Source organism: Zalophus californianus, chromosome 8 (assembly GCF_009762305.2).
Source record: "Zalophus californianus isolate mZalCal1 chromosome 8, mZalCal1.pri.v2, whole genome shotgun sequence".
Classification (NCBI taxonomy): Eukaryota; Metazoa; Chordata; class Mammalia; order Carnivora; family Otariidae; genus Zalophus; species Zalophus californianus.
The window spans coordinates 126,713,251-126,727,429 of record NC_045602.1 but is presented as its reverse complement, the minus strand read 5'-3'; the positions used below and the strand labels follow the sequence as shown (position 1 = coordinate 126,727,429).

The 14,179-nt window shown below is 45.5% G+C and overlaps 1 protein-coding gene across 18 annotated transcripts in view; it reads left to right on the top strand.

Annotated features, from left to right (window-relative positions):
* The window catches only part of ZMYND8 (zinc finger MYND-type containing 8), a 139,127-nt gene that overhangs the window by 79,635 nt on the left and 45,313 nt on the right, over positions 1-14,179 (top strand). For all 18 annotated transcript variants that reach the window (XM_027621963.1, XM_027621964.1, XM_027621954.1 and 15 more), the window contains one exon: positions 3,791-4,272. In XM_027621963.1, the coding sequence (XP_027477764.1) occupies positions 3,791-4,272 (482 nt within the window). The remainder of the gene's footprint in view (positions 1-3,790; positions 4,273-14,179) is intronic.

The following is a 14,179-nucleotide window of genomic DNA, read 5'->3' as shown; positions in this document are numbered from 1 at the left end:
GAGGCCATTTCCCCCGGAAATTGCTGGTGTAGGTTGGTTCTCGGTAGGAACTGTCGTGGAAGCCGTCCCTCCCCCCCCATATTTGTGAAAAAGATGGCAGCCCAAGTCTGATGCCCGTGAGGTTTGCCTAACCCTCTCAGTGTCTTCTGCTCCCTTGGAGGGGACGTGCCGAACTGTTGGCTCATTTTGGGTGAGGGGAGCCCCTTGGAGTGGTTAAGGACACTGCATGGCGGTGGGGAGTAGGTGGTGGAGTCGCAGAACCTTGGGCGTTCTCGGGATGAGGCCACTGAAGTCCCTTCCTCCCAGGAGATGTTCTTCAAGCAGAACTGGTCAGACCCAGCAGCACAATGTGTAGGCTAAAGAGATGGGCTAGGTTGTCCCTTTCTCACGGAGCAACTTTGGGGTTGTGGAGCAAACCATAAGCCTGGACACATGTAAGCCACATTGGTTAGGAGAGCAGAATAAGAAATGGCGCAACCTGTTATGTGTTCATCGTCTGGTTAATAAAGACTAGAGTGAGCCCCGGGAGGTGCTCCTACAGATCAAGTCATGTTCTGAAGAGTCTTGTTGTGAGCTTTTTATCCTTTAAAAATTTTTGCCTTTTGGGAGTTTGGTATCATAGACACACACGATACTGTATAAAAATCCGGGAAATATTTTATCAAATGCCTGCAGAGCCGCAGAAGAGCGAGCTGGCGTGAATGGAGTGCCTTCTATGCGGCAGGCATTGTTCTAAGCGCTTTTTGTAGAAGCTGCTTTATTCTCATTTTACGGAGACGAAAACTTGAGGCCCAGCGTAGGGAGTAGCTCAGCTGTGTGACTCTGGGGCCTCTCATAACATTGCCCCCAGAGGTTTTATTTTTGTTAAGCAAATCTAAGTTCCCTTTAACTCTGTCCTGGGCCTGCTCTAAGGAAAGGGAACACTTTCCTGAAATCAGTGGCAGACACCTTCATGGAAGGCAGCTGAGACCCTGGCAGGAAACAGTTAAGGCCCCGACCCCAGGCAGAGGTGTGGGGGGAACACAGTCACAGTGGCTGGCTTGTGTGCTGGGCTCCCGGTGCTCTGGGGACTGGCCACCTGACCCAGGTGCATTTCATTTGTTCCCTGTGACCCTGCTCCAAGGGAGGGGCTCATCCTTCACCTTATCAAGATGACAGAGCCGAGGCCGGCTCGGGGAGGGGGAGTCGTTTGTCGGGGGGCAGCTGGGGGATCCTGGCTTCTCCTTCGAGCTGTCCTGTCTAGTCCAGACTCCTGCTCACCCAGTTGTAACAGCCACAGACTCTCACCCACGGGGCATCTGGCTCCTGCTCTGCCTCGTTCTGTTTGGCTGCAGATGTGGTTCCTCAGGTCTCTGTGGGATAACAGCAGTGAGTTGGGGTAGATGAGAAGCTGGTAATTTCCAGCACGCTGAGAGAGCAGTTAAGATATTTTTGGGGTGTTCGGTTTTAGTGTTGTCACGATCTATTTATCACTGGGAGTGGCAAACCTCCCCAGTCTGTGCCCTGAATTCCACCCCATGCACATACTTGATTTTTCCTGGGCTGCTTTCTCTTCAAAATAGGAACGAGACGTTAACACTTGGGTAGAATGCAATATAAGCAGTCCATATTTTTTGCTTCTCTTTAAAATGCTGGGAGACTCCGCAGTGGTGGGGCGGGGGTGTCCAGATTCCTGCACGGGCATGTGTGAGGTTCCCCAGTAGACAATGCTTGCGTTGGACTGTTCTATCTCCCCACTGTCCACTTTGTTCCCCATTGCTTTGTGTCTGGCATTGAGTTTACGGTCTGTGAAATCTTAAAGGCCTCCCTGGAAAAAGCTCATTCTCACCAGATTCCCAGCTGCAAACGGGCTCGGGTTTGAGGCTGGGGAATCAAATGTCACACAGTCTACCCTCCAGTTCTTGCTTGGGCTCAGTCTCCGCCCAGAGCAGTGGTAGGTTATACTGCCATCTCCTGCCTGCAGTCACTTGGCCACTGATTCCAGAAAAGCAGCTCTTGCTCTCGTGAAGGCTCTGCAGAGCACTGGGTTGTGGGGGGTTGAAGGCAGGAAGACAAAACCAGTCGGGAATGGAAGGTGGAGGCTGTTCCTTGCTTATTTTCCACGTGAATTATCTCCTATTTGAAGCCATGCATCTCCTCTCAGGGTTATGGTTTTCTAGTGTTTTCTTCTAGTGCCATGTAGAACCCCCGTTTTACAAGAATAGGAGAGCTCTTTACGTCTGAGTGTAGAGCAGTGACTTTGGGACTGATTCTCTTGCAGCCCTGGATGCAGGGACTGTTTTCTTTTTTCTTTTTAATATTTATTTATGAGAAGGGGGAGAGAACGTGTGGTGGGGAGGGGTAGAGGGAGAGGGAGCGGAAGAGAGAATCCAAGCAGATTCTTCGCTGAGCATGGAGCCCATCGTGGGGCTCAGTGTCCATGACTTTGAGATCATGACCTGAGCCAAAACCAAGAGTCAGGTGCTCAGTGGACTGTGCCACTTTAAAGCGCCCCAAAACGTTTATTCTTTCTTTTTTTTAATTTTTTTTTTTTTTTTTTTTTGAGAGAGCACGCATGGATGGGCATGGGGGCCAGGGAGGGGCAGAGCGAGAGGGAGAGAGAGAGGGAGAGAGAGAATCTTACGCTGTCTCCACTCCCAGTGCGGAGCCTGACTCAAGGGCTTGATCTCACGACCCTGAGATCATGACCTGAACCAAAACCAAGAGTCGGACGCTTAACCAACTGAGCCCCCCCTAGGTACCCATAGTGACTGTTTTCTTACTCTCTACTCACCCAAAGCCAAAAGGGGATTTACTATTTTTTTAATGGATTAAAATGACTACATTTAGGAGCCTTTTAATGTTTTCACTAAGTTTGCTGTTGGTGTTCTGTTCTTATGACAGAACATGTCTGGGTTAATGGTTAAATCATGTATTAACCATGCAAACCAAGTAATTTTTAAAGAATAGATATGTATTTAAGAATCTTGGCCAAAAAAACCCACAGAAAACAATCTTGGCAAACATACAAGGCTAATGTGGTTTGCATTAAGGAAAAGACAGTTCTGGAAACAGCCTAAATGTCCACTGACAGATGAACAGATAAAGAAGTTGTGGTATGTACATATCAGGTGTTCCTATTCAGCCTTAAAAAAAAAAAAAGGTAGTAGGAAGGGAAAAATGAAGGGGGGCAATTTGGACGGGGAGACGAACCATGAGAGACTATGGACTCTGAGAAACAAACTGATGGTTTTAGAGGGGAGGGGCTTGGGGGGGGATGGGTTAGCCCGGTGATGGGTATTAAGGAGGGCACGTTCTGCGTGGAGCACTGGGTGTTATACACAAACAATGAATCATGGAACACTACATCAGAAACTAATGATGTAACGAATGGTGACTAACATAACCTTAAAAAAAAAAGAATATGGTAAATAAAGAAAAAAAAAGATGGGCAACATAGTTGAACCTGGAGGACATTGTGCTAAGTGAGATAAGCCAGTCACAGAAAGACAAATAACTGCATGAATTCTACTTATAGGAGGTATCTCATGTCAGATCCACAGAATCAAAGGGTGGAATGGTAGTTTGCCAGGGGTGGGGGTGGGGAGATGTGGGGGGTAACTAATCATCGGGCATAAAATTTCAGTTATGACTAATAGGCTGTGGAGATCTACTGTACAATCTGCGCCCAACACTTAAACGTACTGTGATATAATACATTTAAGAAAAAAAACTTGAAAAAAAAAGAAGAGCGGAATCTCTGACAGGACCAAAGTTGACTTCAACTCTTCTTTCTTTTCTGCACTCCTAGGGCCTGGGTTCCAATAAATAATTGCTACCTCATGTCTAAAGAAATTCCTTTTTCTGTGAAAAAGACAAAAAGCATCTTCAACAGTGCAATGCAGGAGATGGAGGTGTACGTGGAGAACATCCGCAGGAAGTTTGGGGTTTTTAATTACTCTCCCTTCAGGACACCCTACACGCCCAACAGCCAGTACCAAATGCTGCTCGACCCCAGCAACCCCAGCGCCGGTGCTGCCAAGATAGACAAGCAGGAGAAGGTCAAGCTCAACTTTGACATGACGGCGTCCCCCAAGATCCTGATGAGCAAGCCCATGCTGAGTGGGGGCGCAGGCCGCAGGATCTCCTTATCCGATATGCCCCGCTCCCCCATGAGTACAAACTCTTCTGTGCACACGGGTTCCGATGTGGAGCAGGATGCCGAGAAGAAGGCCACCTCGAGCCACTTCAGTGCCAGTGAGGAGTCCATGGATTTCCTGGACAAGAGCACAGGTCAGCCTGGGGTGGGAGATGGGGAGGAGGCCCCTGGGACATGGGGCTTCCGTTGGGGCCACACCTGTCAGGGTCCAGCGGACTAGCGCCCCTCCATGCAAGGGATCTCTACGGGGTTTCACTCCAGTGGAGCATATTTAAAATTTTAAATGGATAACCCGGTGGGATTCTTGCTGTTAGGAATCGAGAAGGGAGAAAAGTGGTCCCCAAAGGCCAGATGGAGGTCATTCCTAGCAGCGGGCAGAGGCGGCCAGTCATCCTTCAGAATTCAGGTCACACTGGCTCTTGGATTATCACAGCAAAACTTCCCGTAACAGTTTGTTTCTCAAGAATGTTATTTTAGGGGGGTGCCTGGGTGGCTCAGTTTTGTTAAGGGTCTGCCTTCGGCTCAGGTCATGATCCCAGGGTCCTGGGGTCGAGCCCCGCATCGGGCTCCCTGCTCCGCGGGAAGCCTGCTTCTCCCTCTCCCACTCCCCCTGCTTGTGTTCCCTCTCTAGCTGTGTCTCTCTCTGTCAAATAAATAAATAAAATCTTTAAAAAAAAAAGAATGTTATTTTAATCAGGGGATTGTCTGTCCAAACTCTACCTTCCCGTTACGTAGTGCTCAGATACTAGAGCAGGGCGTAAGGTCAGCGATTGTGTCCTCTCCCCGGAGCACTCCCATTCCTCAAGAAAGGCCGTAGACACTTGCTGTAGAGGAGTGGTGAAGAATGAGGCTGCTCATCTCACATCCCAGCTCTGCCACTCACTAGCCACACGGCTTTACGCAAGACACTTAATGTCTTTTTTAAAACAGATTTTCTCTATTTAATTTAGAGAGAGAGAGAGTGCACACGTGAGTGGGGGGAGGGGGTGGAGGAAGAGAGAGAACTGTAAGCAGACTCAACGCTGAGCGTGGAGCCTGAGATGGGGCTCAATCCCACGACCCTGAGATTATGACCTGAGCCGAAATCAAGAGTCAGATGCCCAACCAGTTGAGTCACCTGCGCGCCCCAAGATACTAAATGTCTTGATGCTTCAGTTCCCTCATCTGTAATGTGACATAGTAATGGACCTGCCTCATAGGTTCTTTTGAGGGGTTAAAGGATGATGTATACAGAAAGCACTCAGAATAGTGCCTAAAACAGGAAGTGCTACAAAGATGTGGGCTGCTATATTATTTCTTATGGTGGTTGCTCAGCAAATGCCTACACGGATTCGGAGAGGTGACGTGCATGAGGGGTGCTGGCCGAGTGTAAGGAAAGTAACGGTGACTTAAATGGAATTCTTTCTCCCCAACTATTATTTGGTTGCATGTCCAGTGCTAAGGAGCTTTATTGCTTCCACAAGGAAATGGGTTTACTCTTATTTTTCTTAAAACATGGCCTTCACTGTTTATCCTCTGTTGGTCTACCGCTGAGAGACATGGGCACAGAGAAGCTTCTACACTAATCATGATGATGAAAGGCAGCCAATTCTCAGGCTCTGGGCTGGGGAGACTGGTCGAGGGGGCAGGACCTGGTGAACCCCTGGACACATGCCTCACCTCAAGGGCTTCAGCCCATGGTTGCCATGTAGGAATGTGGCCTCTTGGTTTTCTGATCTTCTCATTATTCCAGAGAAGTGGGGGATTTGCATTTTTATATAAAACCCCCAAATATTAAATGTCAACTCAAAATGTCTTCGGATGTTTTCCAGAATGAATAAAGCACATCTGTAGATTGGACCATCAGTTTGAGGCTTCTGACCAATGTTTTAAGCTTGGGCAGCCCTTCAGACCCCCTCCCTTCCCCTTCCTCTTTCTTTTATCCCTCCCTCCCTTCCTCCCTTTACGTAAGAACTCTTTAAGGAGCAGGCGCCTGTTCTTCAAGAGACCGCCAAAGTCCCCAGAAGGTAAAAGGATGGGGACCCTGTCAAATGAGCTCAAGGCATTCCACCCATTTTGGTTGTGTTGTTTCTTGTTCCTGGTTGGTTGGTAATTTTCAAGTACTGCTTGGAGCTGTTCTCAGAATGGCTGTATGTGGAGAGAGAGTTAAGTACCAGTGGCTTTTGGTTCTTCAGAACAAAGGCTGCAATCTCTTTCCCCAGTTCTGACCCTAACCATGGGGTCCTAGGCGCTCCGTTGCATTTATTTCAGAGCTTTGTTCTAGGATGATGCAACTTCTGGTGACATACTTTCAGAATAGAAATTTGCTTTTGCCTCTCGGTTTCAGATCAGAGTTCTTTTTTTTTTTTTTTAAAGATTTTATTTATTTATTTGACAGAGAGAGCACAAGCAGGGGGGAGTGGCAAGCAGAGGAGAGGGAGAAGCAGGCTCCCTATAGAGCAGGGGGAGCCCGACGTGGGACTCGATCCCAGGACCCCGGGATCATGACCTGAGCTGAAGGCAGTTGCCTCACCAAGTGAGCCACCTAGGCGCCCCGAGACCAGAGTTCTTAAAAGCTCACTTTTTTTTTTTAAAAGATTTTATTTATTTATTTGAGAGAGAGAATGAGAGAGAGAGAGCATGAGAAGGGGAGGGTCAGAGGGAGAAGCAGACTCCCCGCTGAGCAGGGAGCCCGATGCGGGACTTGAACCCCGGGACTCCAGGATCATGACCCGAGCTGAAGGCAGTCACTTAACCAACTGAGCCACCCAGGAGCCCCAAAAAAGGTCACTTTTATTCATTACATGATCGCATTTAAGCCAAGCGAACAAAACACGTAATCACACCAACTCTGCAGCCTGTTACCACTCCTAGAGAGCTTGCTTTTGAGAAAGTGTTCTAACTGGGCAGCAGTGTTGCCCGAATGTTCATCAGCATCAGTTTTGCCGCATGCTGGTACCTCTCTTTTAACTGTATACTTAAATCTGCAACAGCGCTTTATCCTAAGCTGAATAATACGTATAAACTCATGTGCTTAAATTGCTTGTTGCATTTTTTTCTCTAATGCACATTAAGTTAATACCTAACTTGTAAAATAGAACATGCTGGTCTGTGAACCACTGTTTTGTATCCTGTTCCATATTTCAGGAAATACAGTTTTAGAGGAATCTGAGAGCATGTGTAATGTGTTTAATTAAGCTTCTCTCTTTCCTCGGGACATAGCAAGACTGAACTGACAGAGCGCCTGGGTGGCTCAGTTGGTTTAAGCGACTGCCTTCAGCTCAGGTCATGATCCTGGAGTCCCGAGATCGAGTCCCGCATCGCTTCTCCCTCTGACCCTCTCCCCTCTCATGCTCTCTCTCTATCTCATTCTCTCACAAATAAATAAATAAAAATCTTTACAAAAAAAAAAAAAGACTGAACTGACAGTAGAATTCCTGACAAAACTCCTCATTATTCGAATGGCTTTTCTAAGCGGTAAATGAGATTCTCCATTTCAGTAGACTTTAAAGTCCCTTTTCCAAAATACGATCCTCTTACCAGCTTGTGCTTGGATCATTTTGCTGATTATGAGTTAGACAGCCAGCGAGTGGTATGGGTAGAAAAGGCAGTCCTCCACATCATTTTAATCTTACAGATTGTCCCGTTTTCTGTAAGGAGCCAGATAGTAAATAGTTTAGGCTTTATGCGTCTCTTTCTCAACAGTGCAACTATTCAACACTGTCATTGTGTTCATAAAACAGCCACAGGCTGTGCGTGGTTGTGACACTGAAATTTGACCTTCCTATAATGTGTGTATTTGATGAACTATGAATCCTTTAGGTGTTTTCCAACCATTTACAAATGGTAAATACCCTTGCAGGCCATATAAGAACAGGTGTTACGCTAGATTTGGTCCCTGAGTCGGTTTGCCAACTTCTCTGACCGACTCAGAAGGAACTGTGAGTCAGTCTCCTCATCTTATAGAAGGCCAGTTGAGGTCCCTGTGGACGGTGTAGGGAGGTGCCTGTGTTCCCAGGGCCAGATCCTGATTCTAGATCCATTTTCTTTTCATTGCACCCTAGTGCCCTCTGCTGTTAGCAGCGACGGTAGCATTTAGGAGAAGGAGAAGTAGACTATCGATTGAAATCTCCCACAGTCAGGGAGAGTATAATTGAGATGAAATTGTGATTTATCCAAAATTAGGTAAACAAACAAACAAAAAAGATGGTCATAGGATAGAAAAGCCATATTCATTTCAGTAATAAGAATTTTGTGGCCAGCAATATAAGACTGCACATTGAAATAAATAAGTTATTAAATAAATCTTGTGTAAGAGTTTAGAAAGCTTCCTTTTGTTTTGGGGGTGGAGGAATCAAGAAACTCAGAATCAGGTGTCCGTAATCCACAGAATTTGATTTCGTTTTCTGAGGAGCAGTTTGCTCAGCCAGAAGCCTTTCGCTCATGGTGTCCTGGTTACTGATCAGAGCGGTTTATATTCTCAGTGATTTTCTTGCTTCCCCCTTGATCTAGACCTCTTGGCCAGAACTGATGCCTTTGCCAATATTTGCTTGCAGGATCCTGACTTAAGTCATGAATATGTATTAGGGTAAGAGTCCGAGCGCCTGGCTGTCCCCACTCTCTGTCTCCACTGTGGGTTACTGTTTAGGGAGAAGGAAAAATGTTTTCATATACTCTTGTGAAAATCACTACATACTTGTCATACAGTAATCGTTATTTACAAAATGAAAGTCAGAGTTCACCCCACCTCCCAGTCAGCCATTAGATATTGTTTTCAGGACTTCTTCTGTGTTGGCTTATGAGTCATACTATTATGTTGAAAACTCAGATACTTCCAGGGATCAGACAGGTATGAGAATGAGCAAGGTTGGGAAGTGGTGGGGACTGGGGTGAACTCCATGTAGCAGAAGTCACTTTCTTTCTCATGACCAATCACACGCAGGTGGTTGCTTGTGTACACTTCCTAAAGCAATACATACTCTTCTGATGCATGATGCACTGGAGCATTTCATTATAAAAAAGCTCCTTAAACCCGGGTGATGAAATCATCACCTGGACGTTTCAAAATGCTGTGCTCTTGAGGTATGCCTTTTCTGTAGGGTCTTGGGGGCCTTTCCTTCCTGCTGGTTCTAGCCAGCTGGGAATGTGGGCTCTGTTGCCATTTTTCTCATTGTTCAAGAGAGGCCTCAAATAGTTTTCTTAAATGTGGACTACCCCAACTTTTACATAGTGGCTCAGATTTATAAAAATCGTTACGGTGCATTGAATACCTTCGTGGATCACTTGTTTGCAATATCTTATGTAGCCAGTTTTGAGTTTTCTTTTCTTTCTTTTTTAAAGTAAGCTCTGTGCCCACTGTGGGGCTTGAACTTATAACCCCAAGACCAAGAGTCGCATGCTCCACCGACTTGAGCCAGCCAGGCATCCGAGTTTGTTTTTTTTTGTTTTTTTTTTTAACTTAACCTTGTGTTCTGAATATTTGTCCATACTAGTTATTTAATAGACCTTTAAAACAGCCTTTCTGTCCTGTCTTGGATTGTCCAGTGATGCTCTACTATGTGGATCATCTGTGCAGGCCACCAAGAGTTGCGCAAGCTACAGCCCTTTGAAGATGTAGGTTGCTTCCAAGATTTTCTAAGTAGAAGAAATTTGGCATGAATCACTAACTCCTCTGCCTTCACCCCCCAGAGTGCTGGGGTGTGTGGGAGGGAAGGGGCATTTTTTTTCTAATTTAATTCTAAGACTCATGTTTCATGGAGTCAGAATAGCACTTAGCACAGGCTCGGGTTTTGTAAATGTAGATAATAAATGATGTGTTTTAGCCCACACTCGTGAATTGTACATCAAAGTATAAAATCTGATTAAATTATTTGTGACTTCAAAGGCGATTAGTTCTTCCTCTGGGCAAGACTTACGGCTTTACAAAAGGATTGGCATCCATGTCAAAGCTTAATTGAAACGAGCATTTCCAAATGTCTTTCTGCTTTTGAAAACGTCTAGCATGATTTAACACCGTGTTTCTCAATCTCTGCACTGTTGACTTTTGGGGCTAGATGATTCTGTTATGGGGCCTTCTTGTGCTTTGCAGGGTGTTTAAACAACATCTCTGGCCTCTGGGCACTAGATGCCAAGGGCACCCACCCCTGCCCACAGTTGGCAGCTAAAACTGTGTTCGAACATTGCCATGTGTCTCCTGGGGACATAGTCGCCCCTCCAGTTTCCATTGAGAACCATTATGTTATGCTTTTGACTTTTAGCACTGATAACAAAATTCTCATTGCTGAACGTTCATGTTTGAAGCTCCTCCATATTTACGTTTAATTTTGTATCATTTTCCCCCTGACTATAAAGTATTCCTTTTCAACTTTAATATTATACAATAAATAGCACATAATTCTACCCTGAGAGGTAACAACTGTTAAGAATTGGGTGTTCCTAAAAAAATAAATAAATAATAATAATAAATAAATAATAATAATAATAAATAAATAAATAAAAAATTAAAAATAAAAAAAAATAAACTTGGTGTTCTCTTCAGATTTTTTTTAATGTATAAGCCACATTGACAGTCATTACCAGAATATTTTATGGTCAGATGGGATCATACTAAGCTTTCTGCTCCTTTCAAGGGAGCAGTGTTTCTCTGACATCTTTCTGTGTTTATCCATATAGTTCTAGTTGTCAGTAGCATATAGATGGCATGTGAATATGACAGAAATGATGGGGGCATGTGATTGAATGAATTTTAGGAAACATTTCTTAGGGGAGGAAACCTGGTTTTATGAAATAGTATAAATGCAAATATTTAAACAGATACATTGGTCTTTTTTTTTTTTTTTTTAAGATTTTGTTTATTTGTCAGGGGGACGAGAGAGAGGGGCGGGGAGAGAGAAAGCACAAGCCAGGGGAAGGGGCAGAGTAAGAGGGAGAAGCAGACTCCCCGCTGAACAGGGAGCCTGACGCAAGGGCTCCATCCCAGGATCCTGGGATCATGACCTGGGCTGAAGGCAGATGGTTAACCGACTGAACCACCCAGGCACCCTAATTTTTATTTTTTTTAAAGATTTTATTTAGTTTAGAGAGAGAAAGTATGCACAAGTGGGGAGGGGGGAAAGGGCAGAAGGAGAAGGAGAGAGAATCTCAAGTAGACTCCATCTACATTGAGCACAGAGCCTCGCTTGGGGCTCGATCCCATGACCCTGAGATTATGACCTGAGTGGAATCAAGAGTTGGATGCTCAACCGACTGAGCCACCCAGTTGCCTCTAGGTGTTATTTTTTGAGACAAGTTAACCATGTTTGTGAGGGCGCCTGGGTGGCTCAGTCAGTTAAGCGTCTGCCTTTGGCTTGGGCCATGATCTCAGGGTGCTGGAATCCAGTCCCACATCGGGCTCCTTGCTCAGCGGGGACCTGCTTCTCCCTCTCCCTGCTTGTGCGCGCACTCTGTCTCTCTCACAAATAAATAAATAAAATCTTTTTTTTTTTTTAAGATTTTTTTTTAATTTATTCATGAGAGACAGAGAGAGAAAGAGAGAGAGAGAGAGAAAGAGGCATGAGAGACAGAGAGAAAGAGGCAGAGGGAGAAACAGGCTCCCCGCTGAGCAGAGAGCCCAATGTGGGACTCGATCCCCGGACCCTGGGATCATGACCTGAGCCGAAGGCAGATGCTTAACCATCTGAGCCACTCAGGCGCCCAATAAATAAAATCTTTAAAAAAAATAAATAAAATCTTAAAAAAAAAAACCTTGTTAAAAAAAATAAAAAGTTCCTCCCTGCCGCTGACTCCCAAATCTATTAAAAAAAAATGCATGTGAAAAAGATACAGGATGGAGATATCTGTCTATCCATATCTGTATGTGTGTCTCTACCTTTCACATGTTTATTGACCATATTTTCCCCTGAGCTGCTCATTTATGTCTCTTCTTTGGATTGTTCATCAATCATTCTCTTAGCACACCTTGTTTTTTAGTAGCTGCATAATATTGAGATTATTTAAACTGATGTCTTTTTATGAAAAAGATTTTTCTTTGGTTGCCAGTATTGTTTTTGTTGCTTATCATGACCAGGATCATGAGAAGAGAAACGGAGAGCTCATTCTTCCATTAACTCTCTCATGTATCTGCTCATTCTGTCAATGTCTCGGACACCAGGTTGCATTGTAGATGCCAGGCAGGGCCCCTGCTCTCCTGGGACTGACGTTCTCATGGCCAAGGGAAAATAGTAAACAGGAGGCTCCTTGACCGCCTTGGATGGGGCTGGTAGGGGAGGGCCCTGAGGGTGGTGTTTGAGGGGTACCAGCCAGTGTGACAAGGGTGGGGGTGATGGTGAGGGCCTTTCCTCTGGAATCATGAGTATATATAAAGGCTTGAATTGGGAGCAGGTTTGAATTTGGAAGAACAGTACAAAGGCCTGTATGTGGCTGAAAATTCCAGAATGAGGAAAGGAAAGGTCAGATGTGTGGTTGGATTTTATTCTGGGGGGCATAGCATGCCTCTAATGTGGTTTTACTTATTTTTAAAAAAGATTTTATTTTTAAGTAACCTCTACACCCAGTGTGGCGCTCAAACTCACAACCCCAAGATCAAGAGTCTCATGCTCGCCCCACCTCTGGATGGTTTTAGATGGAGGAGTGGTATGCCTGGCTACTCTGTGGAGGGGTGCTGGAGAGGAGTGCTGTGGCAGGAGGCTGGGGGACCGTGGGAAGCTCTTACAGGGTGTTGGTGGGAAATGATGGGCAGGGGCAGTATTTACCAACCATTTCTTTCATTATGATCCTGTAAGGAGCAATTTTAGACATGTTTTCCTATCCGTCCTCCTGTGACTTTTTTTTCTAAACGGAGGTGAAATTCACATGCCCTAAAATTAACCATTTTGAAGCGCACAACTCAGTGGCATTTCGTGCATTCACAGTATTGTGCAACCACCACTTTTCTCTAGTTCCAAAACATTTCCTTCACTCCCAAGTAAAATTCTGTTGATTAAGCAGGCACTCCCCCCACTCTCTGCTCGCTTGCCCCTGGAGACCATCAGTCTGCATTCTGTTTGTATGGATTTGCCTATTCTGGATACTTCATTTAAGTGAAATCATATAACCTGTGGCCTTTGTGTTTGGCTCCTTTTACTGAGTGTATGTTTCCAGGGGCCTCCCCACTGCAACAATTATCCGAACCTCATTACTTTTCATGGCTCAGTAACATACTACTGTGGACACCCCAGTTTGTCAGTACATTGGTGGACATTCGGATTGTTTCCAGCTTTGCAATGTTGTGAATAGTGCTGCTACGAACATTTGTATAACCAGGGTTTGAGTACTGCTTTCAGTTTGGGGGTATATACCTAGGAGTGGACCCTCAGGAAATTTGAAAATACTGTAGGTCTGTTTATGTACTGCCTGTGTCTGTTTTTCTTTTCTTTTTTTTTTTTTTTTAAGATTTTATTTATTTATTTGACAGAGAGAGACACACCGAGAGATGGAACACAAGCAGGGGGAATGGGAGAGAGAGAAGCAGGCTTCCTGCAGAGCAGGGAGCCCAATGCGGGGCTCGATCCCAGGACCCTGGGATCATGACCTGAACCAAAGGCAGACGCCTAACGACTGAGCCACCTAGGTGCCCCATGTGTCTGTTTTATACATAAAAGGAGTAAGAGTGTTTCACCCCCTAAGAGCCACTTTTCTGCCCTTTGAGGGGCATATTGTCCCATTGAGACTCTGTGTACTAGGCTGATAGCAGTGGGCGTGGAGACCAGAGGGGAGCTGGGGGTTGTATTTTGGAAGTGGTATGAGGAGGCCTTGCTGAAGAGTGGGGTAAGTTGAGGCAGGAGAGCAAGGGAGGAATTGACGCAGTGTAGACATGTTTGGCCTTGAACATCTACGTGAGTGGTTGTAGCATTAACTCATGGGGAGGTCGAGGCAGGTACACGGTGTTTCACAAATTGGGGAGGTGGGCTTGTGGTACTAGGGGTGGGCAGGGGCCATCTCTTCCCCCCGAGGTGGGTGACCCCAGTGCTATCCCTTTCCCAATTACATGAGGCATTTTTGTCCCAGATGTCTGTGAGGGGGGCC